This window comes from Marmota monax, unplaced genomic scaffold (genome assembly GCF_021218885.2).
Source record: "Marmota monax isolate L192 unplaced genomic scaffold, Marmota_monax_Labrador192_F-V1.1 WCK01_AAM20220418_F8-fsc00014, whole genome shotgun sequence".
NCBI classification, from domain to species: domain Eukaryota; kingdom Metazoa; phylum Chordata; class Mammalia; order Rodentia; family Sciuridae; genus Marmota; species Marmota monax.
The window spans coordinates 9,545,344-9,563,706 of NW_026695222.1; the positions used below are offsets into that span (position 1 = coordinate 9,545,344).

An 18,363-nucleotide genomic window follows, 5' to 3' on the forward strand; every position below is an offset into this window, starting at 1 on the left:
AGCATGCAATGGAGGAAGGATAGCATCTTCAACAAATGGTGCTGGGAAAACTGGAAATCCATATGCAACAAAATGAAACTGAATCCCTTTCTCTTGCCATGCACAAAAGTTAATTCAAAATGGATCAAGGAGCTTGATATCAAATCAGAGACACGCCGTCTGATAGAAGAAAAAGTTGGCTACGATCTACATACTGTGGGGTCGGGCTCCAAATTCCTCAATAGGACACCCATAGCACAAAAGTTAATAACTAGAATCAACAAATGGGACTTACTCAAACTAAAAAGTTTTTTCTCAGCTAAAGAAACAATAAGAGAGGTAAATAGAGAGCCTACATCCTGGGAACAAATCTTTACTCCTCACACTTCAGATAGAGCCCTAATATCCAGAGTATACAAAGAACTCCAAAAATTAGACAATAAGAGAACAAACAACCCAATCAACAAATGGGCCAAGGACCTGAACAGACACTTCTCAGAGGAGGACATACAATCAATCAACAAGTACATGAAAAAATGCTCACCATCTCTAGCTGTCAGAGAAATGCAAATCAAAACCACCCTAAGATACCATCTCACTCCAGTAAGATTGGCAGCCATTATGAAGTCAAACAACAACAAGTGCTGGCGAGGATGTGGGGAAAAGGGTACACTTGTACATTGCTGGTGGGACTGCAAATTGGTGCAGCCAATCTGGAAAGCAGTATGGAGATTTCTTGGAAAGCTGGGAATGGAGCCACCATTTGACCCAGCTATTCCCCTTCTTGGTCTATTCCCTAAAGACCTAAAAAGAGCATGCTACAGGGACACTGCTACATCGATGTTCATAGCAGCTCAATTCACAATAGCAAGACTGTGGAACCAACCCAGATGCCCTTCAATAGACGAATGGATTAAAAAAATGTGGCATTTATACACAATGGAGTATTATTCTGCATTAAAAAATGACAAAATCATAGAATTTGCAGCAAAATGGATGGCACTAGAGCAGATTATGCTAAGTGAAGCTAGCCAATCCCTAAAAAACAAATGCCAAACAAATGTCTTCTTTGATATAAGGAGAGTAACTAAGAACAGAGTAGGGACGAAGAGCATGAGAAGAAGATTAACATTAAACAGAGATGAGAGGTGGGAGGGAAAGGGAGAGAAAAGGGAAATTGCATGGAAATGGAAGGAGACCCTCAGGGTTATACAAAAGAACATACAAGAGGAAATGAGGGGAAAGGGAAGAATAATACAAGGGGGAGAAATGAAGGTCAGTAGAGGGGGTAGAGAGAGAAGAGGGGAGGGGAGGGGAGGGGAGGGGGGATAGTAGAGGATAGGAAAGGTAGCAGAACACGACAGTCACTAGTATGGCAATATGTAAATCAATGGATGTGTAATTGATGTGATTCTGCAATCTGTATATGGGCTAAAAATGGGAGTTCATAACCCACTTGAAGCAAAGTGTGAAAGACGATATATCAAGAACTATGTAATGTTTTGAACAACCAACAATAAAAAAAAAGAAGTACAAATGGCCAGTAAATCTATGAAAAAGTGCTCAACATCTTTAGCCATAAGGGAAATGCAAATCAAAACTACATTGAGATTCCATATCACCCCAATCACAACAGCTATCTTCAAGAAAGCAAACAAATAAATGCTAGCAAGGATGGGGTGGGGGAAGGAAACTTTATACACCGTTGGTGGGGGAATGTAAATTAGTATAGCCTCTTTAGAAATCAGCATGCTGATTCCTCAAAAACCTAAAAAAAAAAAATGAGGGAGGTAGAAGAAGTCAGGATAGGTAGAATAGAGACAAACAGAGACAGAAAGAGAGCCTGTATCTTTAAATCTAAAAACTCCATGAACACTCTCACCTTCACTGCCCCACCCCGAGGCCTGTTTTCTGTCAGGCCTAAATTCATAAAAGGTCTAATACATTTTAGACTACTGTAAATCTAGTTAATTTGTATCTTATGCCTACTTTGCATACAGAATTATTTTTAAACTAATTAAAAGGAGCCTAGAGAGAAATAATAAGACCCATGATACAGGTACTATCCGAATGCTATTAACTAGATAATGTCAACCTGAAGATTTTCAAAAGAACCAGAAAGGAATTGAGTTCTTTAGACTGATGCTACCTCTCATGCTTCTCATGTTCACCATGTACACGGTTTCCTTTAAAAGAGGTCTGAGACCCACCCCGCAAAGCACGTCTCATTCTCAATCATTTGCTCTCCCTGTCTCTTTGAATGCATATTCTGCTGTTTCTTATATCCCTGAATAAATCTCTACTGTTGCTGTAAGCTTAAAATTCTTTCTGTGTGGTGTAACTCAAGAACCTGCTAGGGCTGAGTTGAGGTCCCCTTGTCTAAGGACCTCCTCAAACCCCATTTCAGCAACAGAACTACCATATAATTCAGCTGTAACACTCCTGGGTATATGTCTGAAGGAATCAAAGGCAGCATACCATAGAGATATTTGCATACCCATGTTCATCCTGGCAGCATTCACAAGAGCCAAGTTATGGAATCCGCCCAAGTGCCCTTTAGCAGATGAATGGATAAATAACATGTGGTACATATACACAATGGAGTAGTATTTGTCATAAAGAGTAACAAAATTTTGTCCGTTTTGGGAAGATGGATGGAGCTAGAGATCATCATGCTAAGCAAAATAACTTAGAAAGACGAGGATCTCATGCTTTCTCTCATTTGTGGAACCTAGAAAAAAAAAAGAATGACATAAAAATAGAAGTGGGGCTAATAGGTGTTAGCAACACTGGGGTGCCATGAGGAATCAGACGTATACTTGGGAAGTAGCTCCACAAGGCAAAATTTACCTCTTAGGGAGGTGCTACTGAACGAAGTCTGGCAAGCAAGTACACTTGGGCGGGCAGTCCACTTGCTTTTCTCCCTAAGGTAGCACTGCCCCTTGCTCTGATAGGAGGAGCTTGGGTTACAATATATGTGAAGGGCTAATTTTAAAATTGGGGTGGACACAGGTTGGGAGCTCAAAATGGCTGTGATTGGATACAGGTTGGGGAGCTCAGAAAAGATAATTGGTTTCCATAGGCTATGGTGCTATTGTATCTTTCCATTCTATTCTGTTCCTCTGGCTGCCTTTCTTACATCCCAGTTTTACATTAAGTCTGAATACTGGATTCTGAAAATGGACCACCAGACTTCCCATTTCTCACATAGGGAAGAAGGGAACCAGGAAGAGGGGAGGGAAATAGGAAGAAAGGAGGAAGAAGGATATAAATGAAGTATATTCATTGTATGCAGGTATGATATTATCACAACGAAACCAGTGTGTTATATAATTAATATGCACTAATAATTGTAATAAAAATATGGAGAAGAAAAAGAGGAAAGTACTGGAAGGAAAGACACTAAATGTGAACACATTTTCTAAGTGGTGGGATAGTATATGATCTTTCTCCATCCCTGTATTTTTGAAAATCTACTATCATGAGCATATATTATGTTTTTACAACGGATAACAACAAAATTTATTTTTATATTGCTATGGATTTTTACCTCACTGTGATAATATTTCTAATTTTTATGGACTAATGTTTTTTTCTTTTCACATCTTTTATTGGTGCATTACAGTTTTACATAATATGTTGTACAGAAAATGTACATACAGTTGTACATTTGTTTTTGATGGTTTGATCTTATTTTTCAAATTAGTTTCTAGTGAGTCAGTTTTTTTTTTTAATTGAACTATATTCCATTCATTTATCCTTGAGGCTTCCACACATTAGAGGGCAAAAGAATCCGAAGGTTCCAGACTCAGAACTCTGATTCAGTGAGTCCGAGAAAGGCCAAAGAATTTCCATTTCTAATAAGCTACCAGGGGTGCTGATACAGAGGCTGCTGGTCCTGGAGCTAGACTTTGAGAACCACTGGTTTCACCACCTTTCTGTGAAGAGTATGAAAGCCTCAGACCTTTTCAGCTGATAGTGTTCTCAGCTTTTGGTAACCAGCATCCTGGCATTTAAATAAAGCATTGAACCTGCTCACTAAGATCCTGCCTTTTTAGATCTGCATTAGCTCACGAGCTCTAGGTTTCAACTAATAGATCTTCATGAACCATCAGCCTTCCTCCACCTTTTCCAACAGCTCTTCCTCTCAGGCTTCATTTGGCTTCCAGAGCAAACAGAGCCCACTGAACCCAAGAGATTCCAGTGAACCCTCTCAGGGTCCACTCCCTGAGGAAAGACTTGGAGAACGCAGCATGATTGTCATGTTTTGTTTATGTAGAGATTCCAGACTTTTCAACCCTCGTGCTTGGTATTAAACAGGATAACCCTCAAAGCAACAATGAATTAAAGAAATGTTTCTGTAACTCACTAGTTGCTCCTCTTTTCTCTCTTTGCATGCTCCTTAACTCTCACAGATGATCAGTCTTTCTTGATTTTAATTTTGGCAGGGGCCCTCTTTAAACATATTTTGTTCATGAAAATAGGAAATAAAAATTAACTTCATCCTGGTGTGTCTTTAACAGAGTTTCCTTCCTTTGGTAAGGATTAGCAGAGTAGGGTCATTTTTTTTCTTTTTTTTTTTAATATGTTCTTTTTAAGGGCTGGGGTTGTAGCTCAGAGGTACAGCGCTTGCCTAGCATGTGTGAGGCACTGGGTTCGATCCTCAGCATCACACAAATATAAATAAATCAAATAAAGGTATTGTGTCCAACTACGACTAAAAAATAAATGTTTAAAAATTTTGTTTAGATATACATGACAATAGAGTATATTTTGACATATTCCACATACATAGAGTATAACTTATTCTAATTAGGACACCATTTTTGTGGTTGTACATGATGTGGAGTTTCACTGGTCACGTATTTATATATGAACATAGGGAAGTTATGTCTGATTCATTCTACTGTCTTTCCTATTCCTATTCCCCCTCCCTTCCCTTCATTCCCCTTTGTCTAAACCAATGAACTTCTACTCTTCTCCCCAGCCCCTCAGTGAGTCAGTTCTGATGATTTTTTTTCTTGTTTTATTTTGATTTTGAGACAGGGTCTTGCTATATTGCCCAGGCTGGCCTCAAACTCCTGGGCTCATGACATCTTCCTACCTCAGCCTTCCCAGTAGCTGGCATGTTCCCCTATGCCCAGTTAGTTTGGTGGATTTTATTTTTAGAGACAATGAGATGCAAATAAATTTCATGGAACTCCCTGCACCCAGTTCTGCCATGATAGAGGCTCCTAAAATCCTTTTCCTTTCAGCTTGCCAGTGCAATGGCCACAGCAAGTGCATCAACTAGAGCATCTGTGAGAAGTGTGAGAACCTGACCACGGGCAAGCACTGCGAGACCTGCATATCTGGCTTCTATGGTGATCCCACCAATGGAGGCAAATGCCAGCGTAAGTAGTGTGGGTCAGACTTGCTGAGTGCAAGTCAGGTGGAACACAGGACTTCTCTGACTTGAGTACCTAGGAGGAGAAAAGCCACTTGGCTTTGGATGCTGCATTTCTTTTTAAGTCATATTGTCAGGAGCTCAGCTGAGTTGGAAGAGAAAGGTGAACTGTTGGACGTGAGAGTAGCCTGGTGAAGCAGCAGCTCAACAGTGAAAGAGTTAAACCCTTAACCACACTGAGCCATGGGATAAGCAAGGGGCCCAAACCAGAAAAATGCTGACTTCCCCATTTCCATCTTCCCTGTTGGAACAGTGCAGCAATGGAGAGTTGGAGGCTCAGCGCTGGTGGTCAGCGGCTCCCCATGGAGGGCACCTTCCCAGCAATATTGTAGACCCTGAGGCTGTGGGGAGGGAGGGAGTAAGGACTGGGAGTAGGGAAGTCCTGGGCACTGAGTCAGAGTGAAGAAAGTATTTTCAGACCCCCCCACCCCAGCCCCCTTAAATAGGCCTCAGCAGAGGCCCTGAAGCCAACCTGTGCTGGAGGCTTTGGAGGAAGACCTGTGGGAATGAAGGTGCACGTGAGGAGTGACTGGCTGGAGGCCCAAGTCCTTGACTACACCTCCTGCAGAGACTGAAATGCTTAGCTGTGCACTGAGTCTGCTGAGGGGAGGGCAGTTGTCCCTTGAGGCCACCAGGTCAAGCCCTTGCTGTGGCCTGTGGTTGGGCCTGAAAAACCACACATAAGTTTTTAATGGTGAACTGAGCTCAGCCCTTCTAGTATATTTTAACGAGTTCAATAGTCCCTGTTTCCTCATTCCTGGCAGATGGAAGCCTTGCTCTTGTTTTAGGCTGTCTTTCCTTCCAAATCCAATTCGGCTCAATTTTTTAAAAAAAAGCATTTGTTTTGGGGAAAGTCTCCAATAGTAATCACTCCAGTTTTTGGCAGGCACTGGGGTCCAATCCAGGGCCTTGCACATACAAGGCAAGCACTGCACCACTGAGCTACATCCTGACCTTAGTAAGCCAGATGTGTCCTGTGTTCCTTTTCCTTTTCCCAGCATGCAAGTGCAATGGGCATGCCTCGGTGTGCGATACCAACACGGGCAGGTGCTTCTGTGCCACCAAGGGCGTCAAGGGGGACCAGTGCCAGCTGTGAGTACCACATGCTCTGTACCACCAGTGAGGGCTGGGGCTAGGAGGCTGCATGAACCCTGCCCTGCGAGCTGCCCCTTCCTTCTGCCTTGTTGCCATGGACCCTGAGGGATTCCTGTGGTGATTAGTTTAAAATTTGCCCTTTCTACCTCTGACACGTCAACCCCCAACTTGAGGGGTCTTTAGATATTTGTTATATGTGATTGATACTGACATTTCCTAGATTGTTAATTTGGATTAGTCATTTTAACTTAGCAACTACTCGATTTTTGTCCCATCAGAATTTGCACTTTTTCTGAGGGATGGAGTTGGAGGAGCTGGTGTTGAACCAGTGCTGGTGTTTCTTTGGCATTCTGTGTGTCTGATAGTGAAGATGATCCTCTTGCCTTGCACACGTCCTTCCTGCTCTGCACTTCCTTGCTGAAGTGTGTTTATCATCTTCAAGGGGAGGGCTTCAAGTCTCTGTCCATAAGGATGCAGCTTAACGTCAAACAGCATTGGGTTTCAGACCTGGCTGTGCTTCCATTGAGCAGGATCTTTTGAGGCAGATCACAGAACCATGCCAAGACTCAGTTTCCCCATCTCCCAATAGGGGAAGTAGCAGTAATTGTTTTTAGTATCCTGGAGAGTTGCAACAAGAGAGATTTTCCCCAATTAACATATTCCTATCTGCTATAGTAGAAAACCTCATGAAACACGTAGCCAGGCTTATCCACTCTATCAGGAAGAGACTTAAGAGAGATGTGTTTAGTGTGAAAACCTTGAGCTGATATATGCAAATACATCATCATTGGCAAACTTCATTTTCCTTAAAGAATGTCACCAGTAACATGGATATTATTCAGCAGGGAATTCGTCTATGTACACTTTATAGATTGTATTATAGTTTATACAAATGTACTGGTTGTCAATTTCATGCTTCCCCAAAGCCAATATGTTAAGAAAAGTCTAATCAAAAATTAAATTTAAATTTCAGATCTAGGTTCCTTTTCACAGAAAAATTGAGAGCAAAATTAGTCACTGTTGCCCTCTATTGGGGGAAACAGCAAAGACATGATGTGGCATGCAGTGGAGGACTTTCAAGTGATTTCTAGAAGTTGTAGATAGAGACAAATGCCTGTCATCTCCCTGGATGAAAGGGCATCGTCCCTGGCTCATTTGACCTGGGAAAAGTGTTTCCCGCAGCTCTCCCTCCTTCCTGTGAACTTCATAGCCGCTTTGCTTGCTAGTTGGCTTTGTGGAGAGGGAGATGGGTTTTGTAAATGACATCTGTGGGGAAATGAATAGTTCTTTTTAAGTAGAACTTTTTTTTTTTCTCTCCGGACTGGCAAACACATGTTTAAGGGTGATAGTTTTTGTGTGTTTTTTAAGTGATTCTTGATAGTTATCTCTCCATTGTGTTTAAAGAACAGGCTCAGTTTACCCAGGGAGAGCAGGAAAGTGAGCAATGGATACTTGAAAAAGGTTTTAACTACAGTCTTTGAAGAATATGCAGTCCACACAAAAGTGAAAATGTGTTTTTCATGTTAATAAATACGACTTAGATTTTTTGCAGCTGGAATTATCTCCTGTGTCTTGATAAATTTCCATTGTTTTTTTTTATAATTGGTGGTGTGAAGTCCTTTCAGTGTGAAAGTTCATGCAGACTCTGATTATTTCCTGAATAATGGAAGATTACAATAATCATGACTCAAAACTACTTGTAAATCCAAAAAGCCAAGACCTTTGCATAGCTCAGTTGACTCCAGTGGGTCCCCATCCTTGACCCTAGGCAGCAGAAGAGGCTGGCAGGGCCTGGTCCTTATCAATATAGAAGGTTGCAAACACTTTTAACGGTTTTGTTTTTGTATCAGTGTTTGTACAGTGATGAATTCAATAGTTTCTCAGACTTGTAGTGAGCTGGTGGATGGCAGGCTGGGCTCTGCCACTGTCTGCCCCCACTGGACCAAGCCACAGCTAGGACTTCCCCAGGATTGCAAAGAAGGCAAGAAGAAAAGTGAAGAAAAGATGACCCTTGAAGCAAATAAAAATTTCACAGACTTGCAGCATAGCCATACACCTCAGCCTGTGAAAGGAATAATCCAGACCCCAGACTGACTCCTGACCTCACACAGCCCAGGATGTTTTTCCTATCAGTTATCACTGAAGGACACCAGGCTCGCCACCTGCTGCCCCACTCTGTCAGTTTTCTCTGGACCTCAGGACCCTGTGCAGGAGCACAATCTGTCTGGGTTTGCAGATAGGCAGACCTGCTGCTCTCCTATGGCCATCCTGAGTGGTGGTGGCCTGGGCAGTCAAGAGGGCAGGGCTCAGGGGACAAGAGTTGCAACTGTCTCACTCCCAGACTAGGAAACAAAAACTAAAGATGCCAGGCCTGAGAATAGAAGACAGGGACTCTCAGCCCTACCATCCCTGCTAAAGGGAACAGATCACACTGGGGACCTGGTTATAGAACCTGTGAATCAGATATCAGGAATGAGGGAATTGTGAGGGTCTTCACCAGAGCTGCAGTCTGACATTCCATACAGGGGATGGGTGGGAGCTATGGGAACTGAGGCTGCCTAGAAGCCCCTGCCTAAGATCCCCCCAGCTTCAGTCACCCCAGTTTAACCCCTTCCTAGCTCTCCTTGCTATTTATTGACCTAAAATAATAAACCTTACTACGGGGCAGGAAGGGCCCTCAGGGCCTCTGGCTTCACTTGGTTGAACCTGTGTGGCCAGGTGCTGAGGGGAGCCTCTCTATACCCCACCCATCATTTGCTTTCCCTCTTCTCCAAGAGACCCCAGGTTGGGCTTTTACCTATTCACAAATACCTCAAGCCAGGGGGGAAGGGGGGGCAAAGGATGGGGTCATGGCTGTTTTGTTTAATTGGAACTAGAAGAGGGATTATATCCTACCTAGTTTATACCCTTCCCAGAGATGGGGGCACATCAAGATTGCACCCCTATACTGGTCACCACTGTTGTCATTCATCATATTGAGTTACTTCCCTTTAGGGTTTGGATAAATTCGGGTTGAAGCTGGAGGTATGTAGCCCTCCAGTGTCATAGAAAAGCTACTCACCAACAACTGATCTCTCCATTCAGAAATGTACAGTGATGAGAAACTATTTTACTATCTTTTCATTAAAAGCTTTATTGAAAGAAAACAACAAAAACTACATGTTGACTGAATAAAAGGATCTTCTTGATTTTAAAATGAAGGTAGATTCTGTATTAAACAGTAATAGAAGATAATTTTATTTTTTTCTCTTAGATGTGAGGTAGAAAATCGATACCAGGGAAACCCTCTCAAAGGAACATGTTATTGTAAGTGTTTTTGTAATTCTCATATATAGAAGCAGAAGTTTGACAAAATTCCATTGTTCTTTAATATTTAATGTGGTTTGAGAATGGTAAGCACTGTAGCAACATAGCCATCACCATGGAATTGTCTCCCGACTTTATGGCTTTGCCTATGAACACAATTTGAAGCCTTTTTTTTTTTTTTTTTTTTTTTTTGGTACTTGGGATTGAACCCAGGGACACTTTACCACTGAACTACACCCCCAGCCCATTTTACTATTTATTTTGAGACAGGGTCTTGCTAAGTTTTTGAGGCTGACCTCAAACTTACTGTCCATTTGCCTCTACTGTGCCCAGCTTTTGAAGCAGTTTAAATGTGGCCATGTTTATGTCAGTGTTTTTATAGCAAATAGCAGGAGCCAATACAGAGTGATTTCTTTGTTCATGTTCAGGATATAGATCAAAACAGAATCCTTAAAATACAAATGAAGTTGCATCATTCTTTCTAGAGCTGATTTATGTTAACTCCAAAAATAAAAATATTTAGTACCTATAAGACCTTAAGGAAGTATCTAAACTCTGCTCTGGACCTTGGATTGTTCATCTGTAAAGTGACATAACAATATTTACTTCTATTTATTTCTTCTATTTATAAATATTGGTAAATATATACAATTTGGTAAATATTGTTATGTTATAAATAAATAGAAATTTATAGTTATAGATAAACAGAAATTGGGGCTCTGAGCCAGATGTTTTCCTAGTAAATGTGAACTCCAAGTGTTTACAAACAGCTGCCCAGGGGATCCTAGGAGTCTGGCTCCTCTGACACAGGTCCAAAGGTGTAAATCACCATGCTCTACTGGTTCAATTCCCACTACCAGAAGGAAAAAACAAGAAGAAAGTTTAGTGGGTAACTCAAATAAAATGATACTGCTGAGGGACTTGGTTTCCTTTGAAAAGCTGGGTAGAGGTGGATCAAAGTCCTTTCTTGGCTATTGAATTTATCAGAAATGCAATGGATATCTCCAGATACCTGGTCATTTTTGTTTTGTTTCAGTTTTAAATGCGTGTTTCTTTCTTTATGTCCATAGATACTCTTCTTATTGGCTATCAGTTAACTTTTACCCTCTCCCAGGAAGAGGATTGCTATTACACAGCCATCAATTTTGTGGCCACTCCTAAGGAAGTAAGATTTTTAAAACCTATTTTGTTTTGAATTGTGCGCCTCCTTCTCTTGGTCATCATGGGTAGAAGTACTGCCTTAGCAGTGGTCTCAGAGGGGAGCATAGAGGATGATGTTTAGAGGCACAGGAAAAAAATGTAAAGAGTCTACATTTTATCTCCTTTTCATCCAAAAGGCAAGAATGGTGTTATGGGATTTACCAGGGCCTGATCCACAGACTGACTTTGATACCACACATACATAATATTCCTGCCAGCCCACCACAGCTCCATTCAGAGATTGAAAGGGGAGTTCCATCATTCAAGGGCAGCTGGTGAAGGGACCAGTGGCTTCAAAATCACCCATAAAGAAATTGCTGTGTGAGAATAGTGGTACACCCCTGTAATCCCAACTACATGGGAGGCTGAGGCAGGAGGATCACAAGCTCAAGGCCAGCCTTAGTGACTTAGCAAGACCCTGTCTCAAAAAAAATAAAATCAAAGGAAGGGCTGTGGATGTAGCTCAAAGGCAGAGCACTATTGAGTTCCATCCCCAGTGCCACAAACAAACAAAAACCCGATTGAAATTAATTAATGTCATGATGCAAGCATAAGGGGGCAGCACAGGAGGTATTTGGTGACCTTCTGCTGCTGGAGGGATTTGAAGCCTCATTGGTAGGTAAAACAGAAAAAGTTTAGTTGGTCCAAAAAGACATTGACCAGAAACATTTTAAAATGGTTAGGATGACTGTTTAAAATATGCATTTATGTCTATTGTCGATAATTATAAAACCCATTATGTCTAAAGGCATTATATCCTGGTAGACAGGAGTCAACACAGCATGTTATTTAAAAGTAGAACGTTCCAAACATGAAGATACACTGTTCAATTTCTTTTCTTTCTTTTTTCTTGATGCTGGGGATTGAACCCAGGGTCTTCTTCCTACTAAGCTTGAGCTCTACCACTGAGCTAAACCCCCAGTCCAATGTCCTTAATGAAGTTTAAGGAAATTTTCCTCAACATGATGACAAGTTATTTAGTAAACTCCTTGGGGTTTCTACTCATGAACAAACACAAAGCCATTTACCATGACTAGATTCCTATCACAATCAACAAATTATACATGGGAAACAAGATGGCAATGAAGAAGTGTGTATTACTTTGTTATCAATAAACAATATATTTTTAAAAAGTAAAGAATGAAGTCCATGGTGTGCCATATTTATAAAAAAATGAAAGATTTGTTTTTAATATTCCATTTTGGTGATAAAACATTCTCAAAAGTTAATACCTTTGTGTGTGTGTGTGTGTGTGTGTGTGTGTTACTCAGGATTGAACCATGACCTCACATATGCTAGGCAAATGTGCTACCACTGAGCTACATCCCCTGTCCCAATATCTTGCTTTTTAAATTTGTGAGTGTGTGTGTGGTACTGGGGATTGAACTAGAGGTGCTCTAACTTTGAGCTACACCAACAGCCTTTTTTATTTTTATTTTAGGCTCTCATCAAGTTGTTTAGGTTTACCTTGAACTTGCCATCCTCCTACCTCAGCTTTCCAAATTGCTGGGATTACAGATGTGTACCATCATGTACTATATATGCTTTTAAAAAAAGCACTTCTGGTTTGTGAGGAAATTTATACCATATTATAACCTATGGTATACCCAGAATGACAAGATAGAAATATATAGAAATTGGAAATATATAGAAATTAGAACTCTGGATCAGATATTTTCCTAGCAAGTGAAAACACTGAATGTTTGGAAACAGCTGCCCTGAGGATCCTGGGGACTCTGGTTCCTCTACCTCAAGTCAGAAGAATAAATCATTGTGCTCAACAGGGCCTTTTTAAAAGGTACTTTTCCCATGCAGTTGGGCATCTGCTAAAGCATTGAATCCTATATATATTGCTGGGAGGAAAATAAGATTTTTATCTGAGTTATATTGCTTATATTAAGGAAAATTGGTTATAAATGTTCCTAACTCCTCTATAAACACAAGTTTCCCTTGAAACATTGCAAAATTTTCTGTTATAATATATATATCAAGAGCAGTAAAATCGAATTATCATTATAATTAATTTTCTACTTATTTGCACCTCTCGTCAGCAAAACAGGGATATGGACATGTTCATCAATGCCTCCAAAAACTTCAATCTCAACATCACCTGGGCTGCCAGCTTCTCAGGTAAAGACACACATAGCAAATACACTGTGAGTGGAGGCTCTGGGTAGAGAACTGTAATATAGGAATTGGAAAAAGGGGCTCTGGAGATAGACAAATGGATTTAAAACTCAGTTTTGACATGTATTATCCATGAGACCTTGAGTAAGTGTCCAAATCCCTCTCTGGATTGTTCATCAGTAAAGTGAGAATAGCAACATTTACCTCCTAGAACAATGTAGATTAAATGAGGTGATGGCTACCATGACCTACCATGGCTCAGGCTCAGTAGGGGGCTTCCCCCCTTCTCCCTGCCCACCCCCCACCACCACCACCACTCACACCCTTGCAGTGGTCACTGCTCTGCCACTGTTCTTAACATCCAGATCCATGCCTCAGAGGGGAAAAATATCAGTGACTCTGTTTCAAGAAATGGAAATGTTTAAATAAAATGAGATTTTAGTAGGTACAGAGAACCATACATTGGGAATTAAACCAAGCTCTGAAAGCATAGCCTTTGCTATCTGGTTTGCCTTAACTATGATTTACTAAAGATTTGATGACCCTGATGTAGTGGTTAGGACACATTACCACTGCATAACATGATAACTTGACAAATAGAGCTGAGTTCAATTCTGCCTATTATTTACTTGCACTGTGCTGTTGAAAGTAGCTTTCTGAGCCACTTTCCTTGTGTAGGAAATGGGACAGTAAAAACACCTTGTAGAGTATTGCAGGAATTACATGAGATGATAAAGGAAGTACTCAATGTAATGCTTGAACATGGGCAGTTGTCACAGAATGGTAGCTCAGTTTTGTCAACGTCTCTGCTGTTACAATACTCTTGTTTTTGACCACACAAAAACTAATCAGACTGGTATAATATAATATAGGAATATAATCTTTGCTGTCATTTGGGGGTTTATTAGGGCTTAAAAGATTTTCAGTGACCATCTCAATGAAAACATGACAGGCGGGGCTGTAGTCCCACAGTTTAACTCAACATGGAAAAGAGTGCATTTTGTGAGTCTTTATTCACACTGGCTGAGGGAGAATCTGGAATGAGGAAAAACCATCTGGGAACAAATGAGTTACAGGAGGATGGGGGACTTAATTACACTGGTAACTGGTAGCAGAAGGCAGGACTGAGTGGCAACTTAAGCACCTAATTCCCTGTGGAGATTTGAGGCCACTCCTGATGGGAAGTGAGAGGCAAACCAGTGTTTCTGGTACCTGGGTCTGGAGTATCACCACACAGATGTTAGGGGGAAATGCAAAGGAATCAAGGCATCGTTGCAGAGTGAGTGATAGCATATGCTAACAGGACTCTGCTAGTGTCTCTAATTTCCTGACCATGTGTTCCCAGTTTCAGGGGTGGTGGTGGGGAGTCACAGAGGTTCCTGGTAAAACCCTTCTGACTTGAGGCACAAGCTTGTGATTCATCCTCCCAAGAATCAAGCTGCATTCCTTGCAGCCTGAGGCAAGTTACTTAATTTCTTGGAACCTTAGTTTCTTAGTCTGTAAATAAGGATAATGGGGTTATGAGATTTAGGGAGACTGAACTCCTAAAGGCTATTCATAAGAAATTGTAAGTATTTAATAATGCTGTTCATTCTTATTAACAAGGCAAGTTCTGCCTCCTGCAAATCCATTATTTTATTTCATTTCTCCCTGACAGATGGAGCCCAGCCTGAGGAACAGATGCCTATTGTTTCAAAAACCAACATTAAGAAGTACAAAGACAGCTTCTCTAATGAAAAGTTTGATTTTCTAAACCACCCAAATGTCACTTTCTTTGTGTATGTCAGTAATTTCACCTGGCCCATCAAAATTCAGGTAAGGTATGCTTTTTGGTCTCGGGCATGCAAAGACGGTGAAATCTCTTCAGTAGAGCCTAGATTCAGTAATGTGGAATGTGGGGTAAATGAAATGGTCAGCATTGCTTTGCATTTGTAAGAACTACGGCAAAGGAGTGCTGGGGACATCATGTATCCCTTGTGAGAGACATTTAAAGACCCTTTTGGAAACAAGTTGGCACATAGCACATTTGATGATTATACATGCATTCATTTCTTTTCTTCCTTTTTTTTTTTTTTTTGGTGGTGCTGGGATTGAACCCAGGGTGGTGTGCATGCAAGGCAAGTGCTCTACCAGCTGAGCTATATCCCCAGCCCTATGTATTCATTTCTTCATTAATCAATTGCCTTGTAAGAGACTGCAGGGCCAAAGAATTTCAGTTCTGGAATGAACGATGTGAGTGTAAAGGAAGCAGACACACCTCTAACCAGCAAGAGCCAGAATGGGGGAAGTAATGTTGGAAAGTTTCCCAAAATGCAATCAGGATTTAAAGCAAGAGAGCTAGTTGTAGGAGAAGGCAGGGGGTGGTGGGGTATGAGAGCACAGGCCTTGCAGTGTGACGGATGTGGATTTGATTGGTGGCTCCTGTGCAAATTGTAGGGCCTCTCCAAGTCTTGGGTTCTTTGTACACATGACCCAAAGGGTACTACATGTCTGTGTGGCCTCATCCACCTGCTCTCAGAGGGCCACGGCCCTCCCTCCTGTCCAACACTCATGGCCCCATTTGAACTTTCCATGATCATGTTCCCCAAGCCCTGGCCTCAGTACTCCCTGCTCTTGCCTCCTTCATTTTGGGGTCAATGTGGAGGTCAGGGATGGGTTGACTTGGAAGGAATAGTTTGCCTTTAGCCCTGGAAGCGTGGTTGCTGGACAGGGGCTGGGGCTTTATCAGTGTTGGAAGCAGGTGGTGCAGTTGCCTGGGATGGGTTTGGAGCTACTTGTGGTGGTTGAATCTTCATGCCTTAGGGCTGTGACTGAAGGAGAGTTCATCTTTTCCTTTCTGGCATGTGGAGGATGGGAACGCTGTTGTGTTTTTGCTCACCACCCTCTCTGTTGCTTACCACCCTCCTGTCTGGTGGTCTGCACATGTGCCCATCTCTGATCTGCTTCTCCCTTGGCTCCTGCACACTCTCTGCTTCTCTCCTCAGCCAGTCTTTTTGTAAGCAAGGGCCGCAATCCCTATTTCTGTTTCTCATCTCTATTCATTTGTCATCCCCCAGCAGTCTGGCTTCTTCCCTGTCACACGGCATCCCAGTGACTGAATTCTTTAGGCTCCTTTTCTTTCTCATTGTCTGACTTGAGTCACTTTCCTTCTTGCCTCCCTGTTCCTTTCTTTCCCTTTTCTTGGGCCAGCCTCTTTAGGGAGTCCTCTTCTTTAAACACTGGTCCTCTTCTTTCTTTGCTGCACCCAGCTTCCCTGGGTAATTCTATCCCACTTTAGGACTTGTGCCATGTCTGTGCTGGGGTTCTCCATGCCATCTGCAGCCCAGCTATAGGTGGACTGCACAGCAGGATCCTTGGGTGCTGCTAGACATCTCAACTGGGATATTTACAAGTTCCCTGCACTGGACACTTAATTGCTCTCATGCTCTTAGCTGCAACTTGTCACTCTTTCTTTCTCAGTGAACAGCACTGCCAGTCACCCTGTGACTCCTGTGCAAATTGTAGGGCCTCTCCAAGTCTTGGGTTCTTTGTGCACATGACCCAAAGGTCACCCTGTTGCAGGAGCTAGGGCCTGGAAATAATTTACATTCCTGACATAAGCCCAATGTGGGCATGATGTACAATTTCCTTACTTTACACATAGCTGGGTTCAGTTTGCTAATATCTTGGTTAGAATTTTGCATCAATTTCATGAGTGAGAATATCTGATAATTTTGGTTTTATGTTCATGTCATTGTTCTGATATCAAGTTCAAATAAAACTAACTTTTAATAATTATAACTTGAGGAGTGTTCTTTCTCATCTCTGGAAGAGAAATCAGATTAGGATTACATGAATACCCACCCCCTATAAGGTCAATTGATTCTAGTGTTTTATTTGTGGAGATATTTTGTTCTGTATCAACTTCTGTAGGCTGTTTTAGATTTTCTCTTTCTATTTGAATCACTTTGGTAATTTTTTCTAGATATCAATTTTTTTACGGTGTTCACACTATTCTCTTATGCAATCTTGGCAACATCTGTGCCTAAATAATGCTTTTTTTGTATACAAGTTCATAACAGCATTATTCCCAATAGCCCAAAGCAGTAAACTACCCAAGTGTCCTTCAACAGATGAATGGATAAACAAAAATGTGGCATATATGTTCAATTTAATATTATTTAGCCTGAAAGAGGAATGAAGGGGCTGAGAGTGTGGCTCAGTAGTAGAGCAAATGATTACCATGCACAACACCCTTAGCACCAGGAACAAGAAAGAAAGAAGAAACGGAAAGGAAACTCTGACACTTGCTATAACAAGGGTGAACCTGGAAAGCATTATGCTAAGTGAAATAAGCCAGTCATTGGGGACAAAATATTATGTTTCCCCTTACAGGAAGTATCTAGAATACACAAATTCTTATAGAAAGGAAGGAGTTTAGAGGTTACCAGTGGCTTGGGAAATACAGAAAAGGGGGAGTTACTGCTTTAGGGTTATTATGGAATTTTTATCTGGGGTAATAAAAAAAAGCTTTGGAAGTAGATAAGAGTGTTTGTTGTACATAATTGTGACTGTTCTTATTGCCACTGAATCATACACTTAAAAATGGTTAAAATGGAGCCATGCACCCTTAATCCCAGCTAATCAGGAAGTTGAGTCAGGATTATAGCTTGAGTCTAAGAGTTCAAGGCTATCCTGGGTACCTAGTAAGACCCCATTGTTAGATCAGGACGAAAAGAAAAGACCACTGACTCCAATTAAAATTAAATTAAATTAAAGCAAGCTTGTTATTTCGACCAGCCAGGCTGCCTCTCCCAACAAAAACCGCAGGAACAAGACAGCACTGCAGCTTTCTTGCAGCCCAGCTTTATAGCCCAGAAAGTTACACAAAGGAGGGTTACAGATAACAAAACTCTGAGGAGCATAACACAAAGGCTAGTTTACATTTTTGCTGGCCCCCGACATCAGAATTTATGAAGGTTATTAGAGACTCAGAGAGGGTCGTTATCTGGCCAGGGAAAGCCAAGATTTATGAGGCGTCACTAAAGTTTCAGAGAGGGCTGCTATCTGGTTGGAGAGCCAGGCATGGGTGAGTTCAAGGCATGGGCAGACATTCCAAGCAGGTTCAGAATTTGCAGTAATTTGTAGTAAAACCAAAATTATCTTTTCATGGCTTTGTGGAGAGATGGCTCCCAATTTTAAGAGAAAACCAGGTTGGGTCTATCATCTTT

The 18,363-nt window shown here is 41.5% G+C and overlaps 1 protein-coding gene across 1 annotated transcript in view; it reads left to right on the forward strand.

The window, feature by feature from the left end:
• Nucleotides 1-18,339, forward strand: part of LOC124085356 (attractin-like) — an 83,381-nt gene extending 65,042 nt beyond the window's left edge. The window contains 6 exon segments of the mRNA XM_058575329.1: nucleotides 5,235-5,372; nucleotides 6,424-6,517; nucleotides 9,774-9,826; nucleotides 10,897-10,991; nucleotides 13,078-13,156; nucleotides 14,811-18,339. Coding sequence (XP_058431312.1) covers nucleotides 5,235-5,372; nucleotides 6,424-6,517; nucleotides 9,774-9,826; nucleotides 10,897-10,991; nucleotides 13,078-13,156; nucleotides 14,811-15,088 — 737 coding nt within the window. The 3' untranslated portion in view covers nucleotides 15,089-18,339.
• Nucleotides 18,340-18,363: the final 24 nt, after the last annotated feature.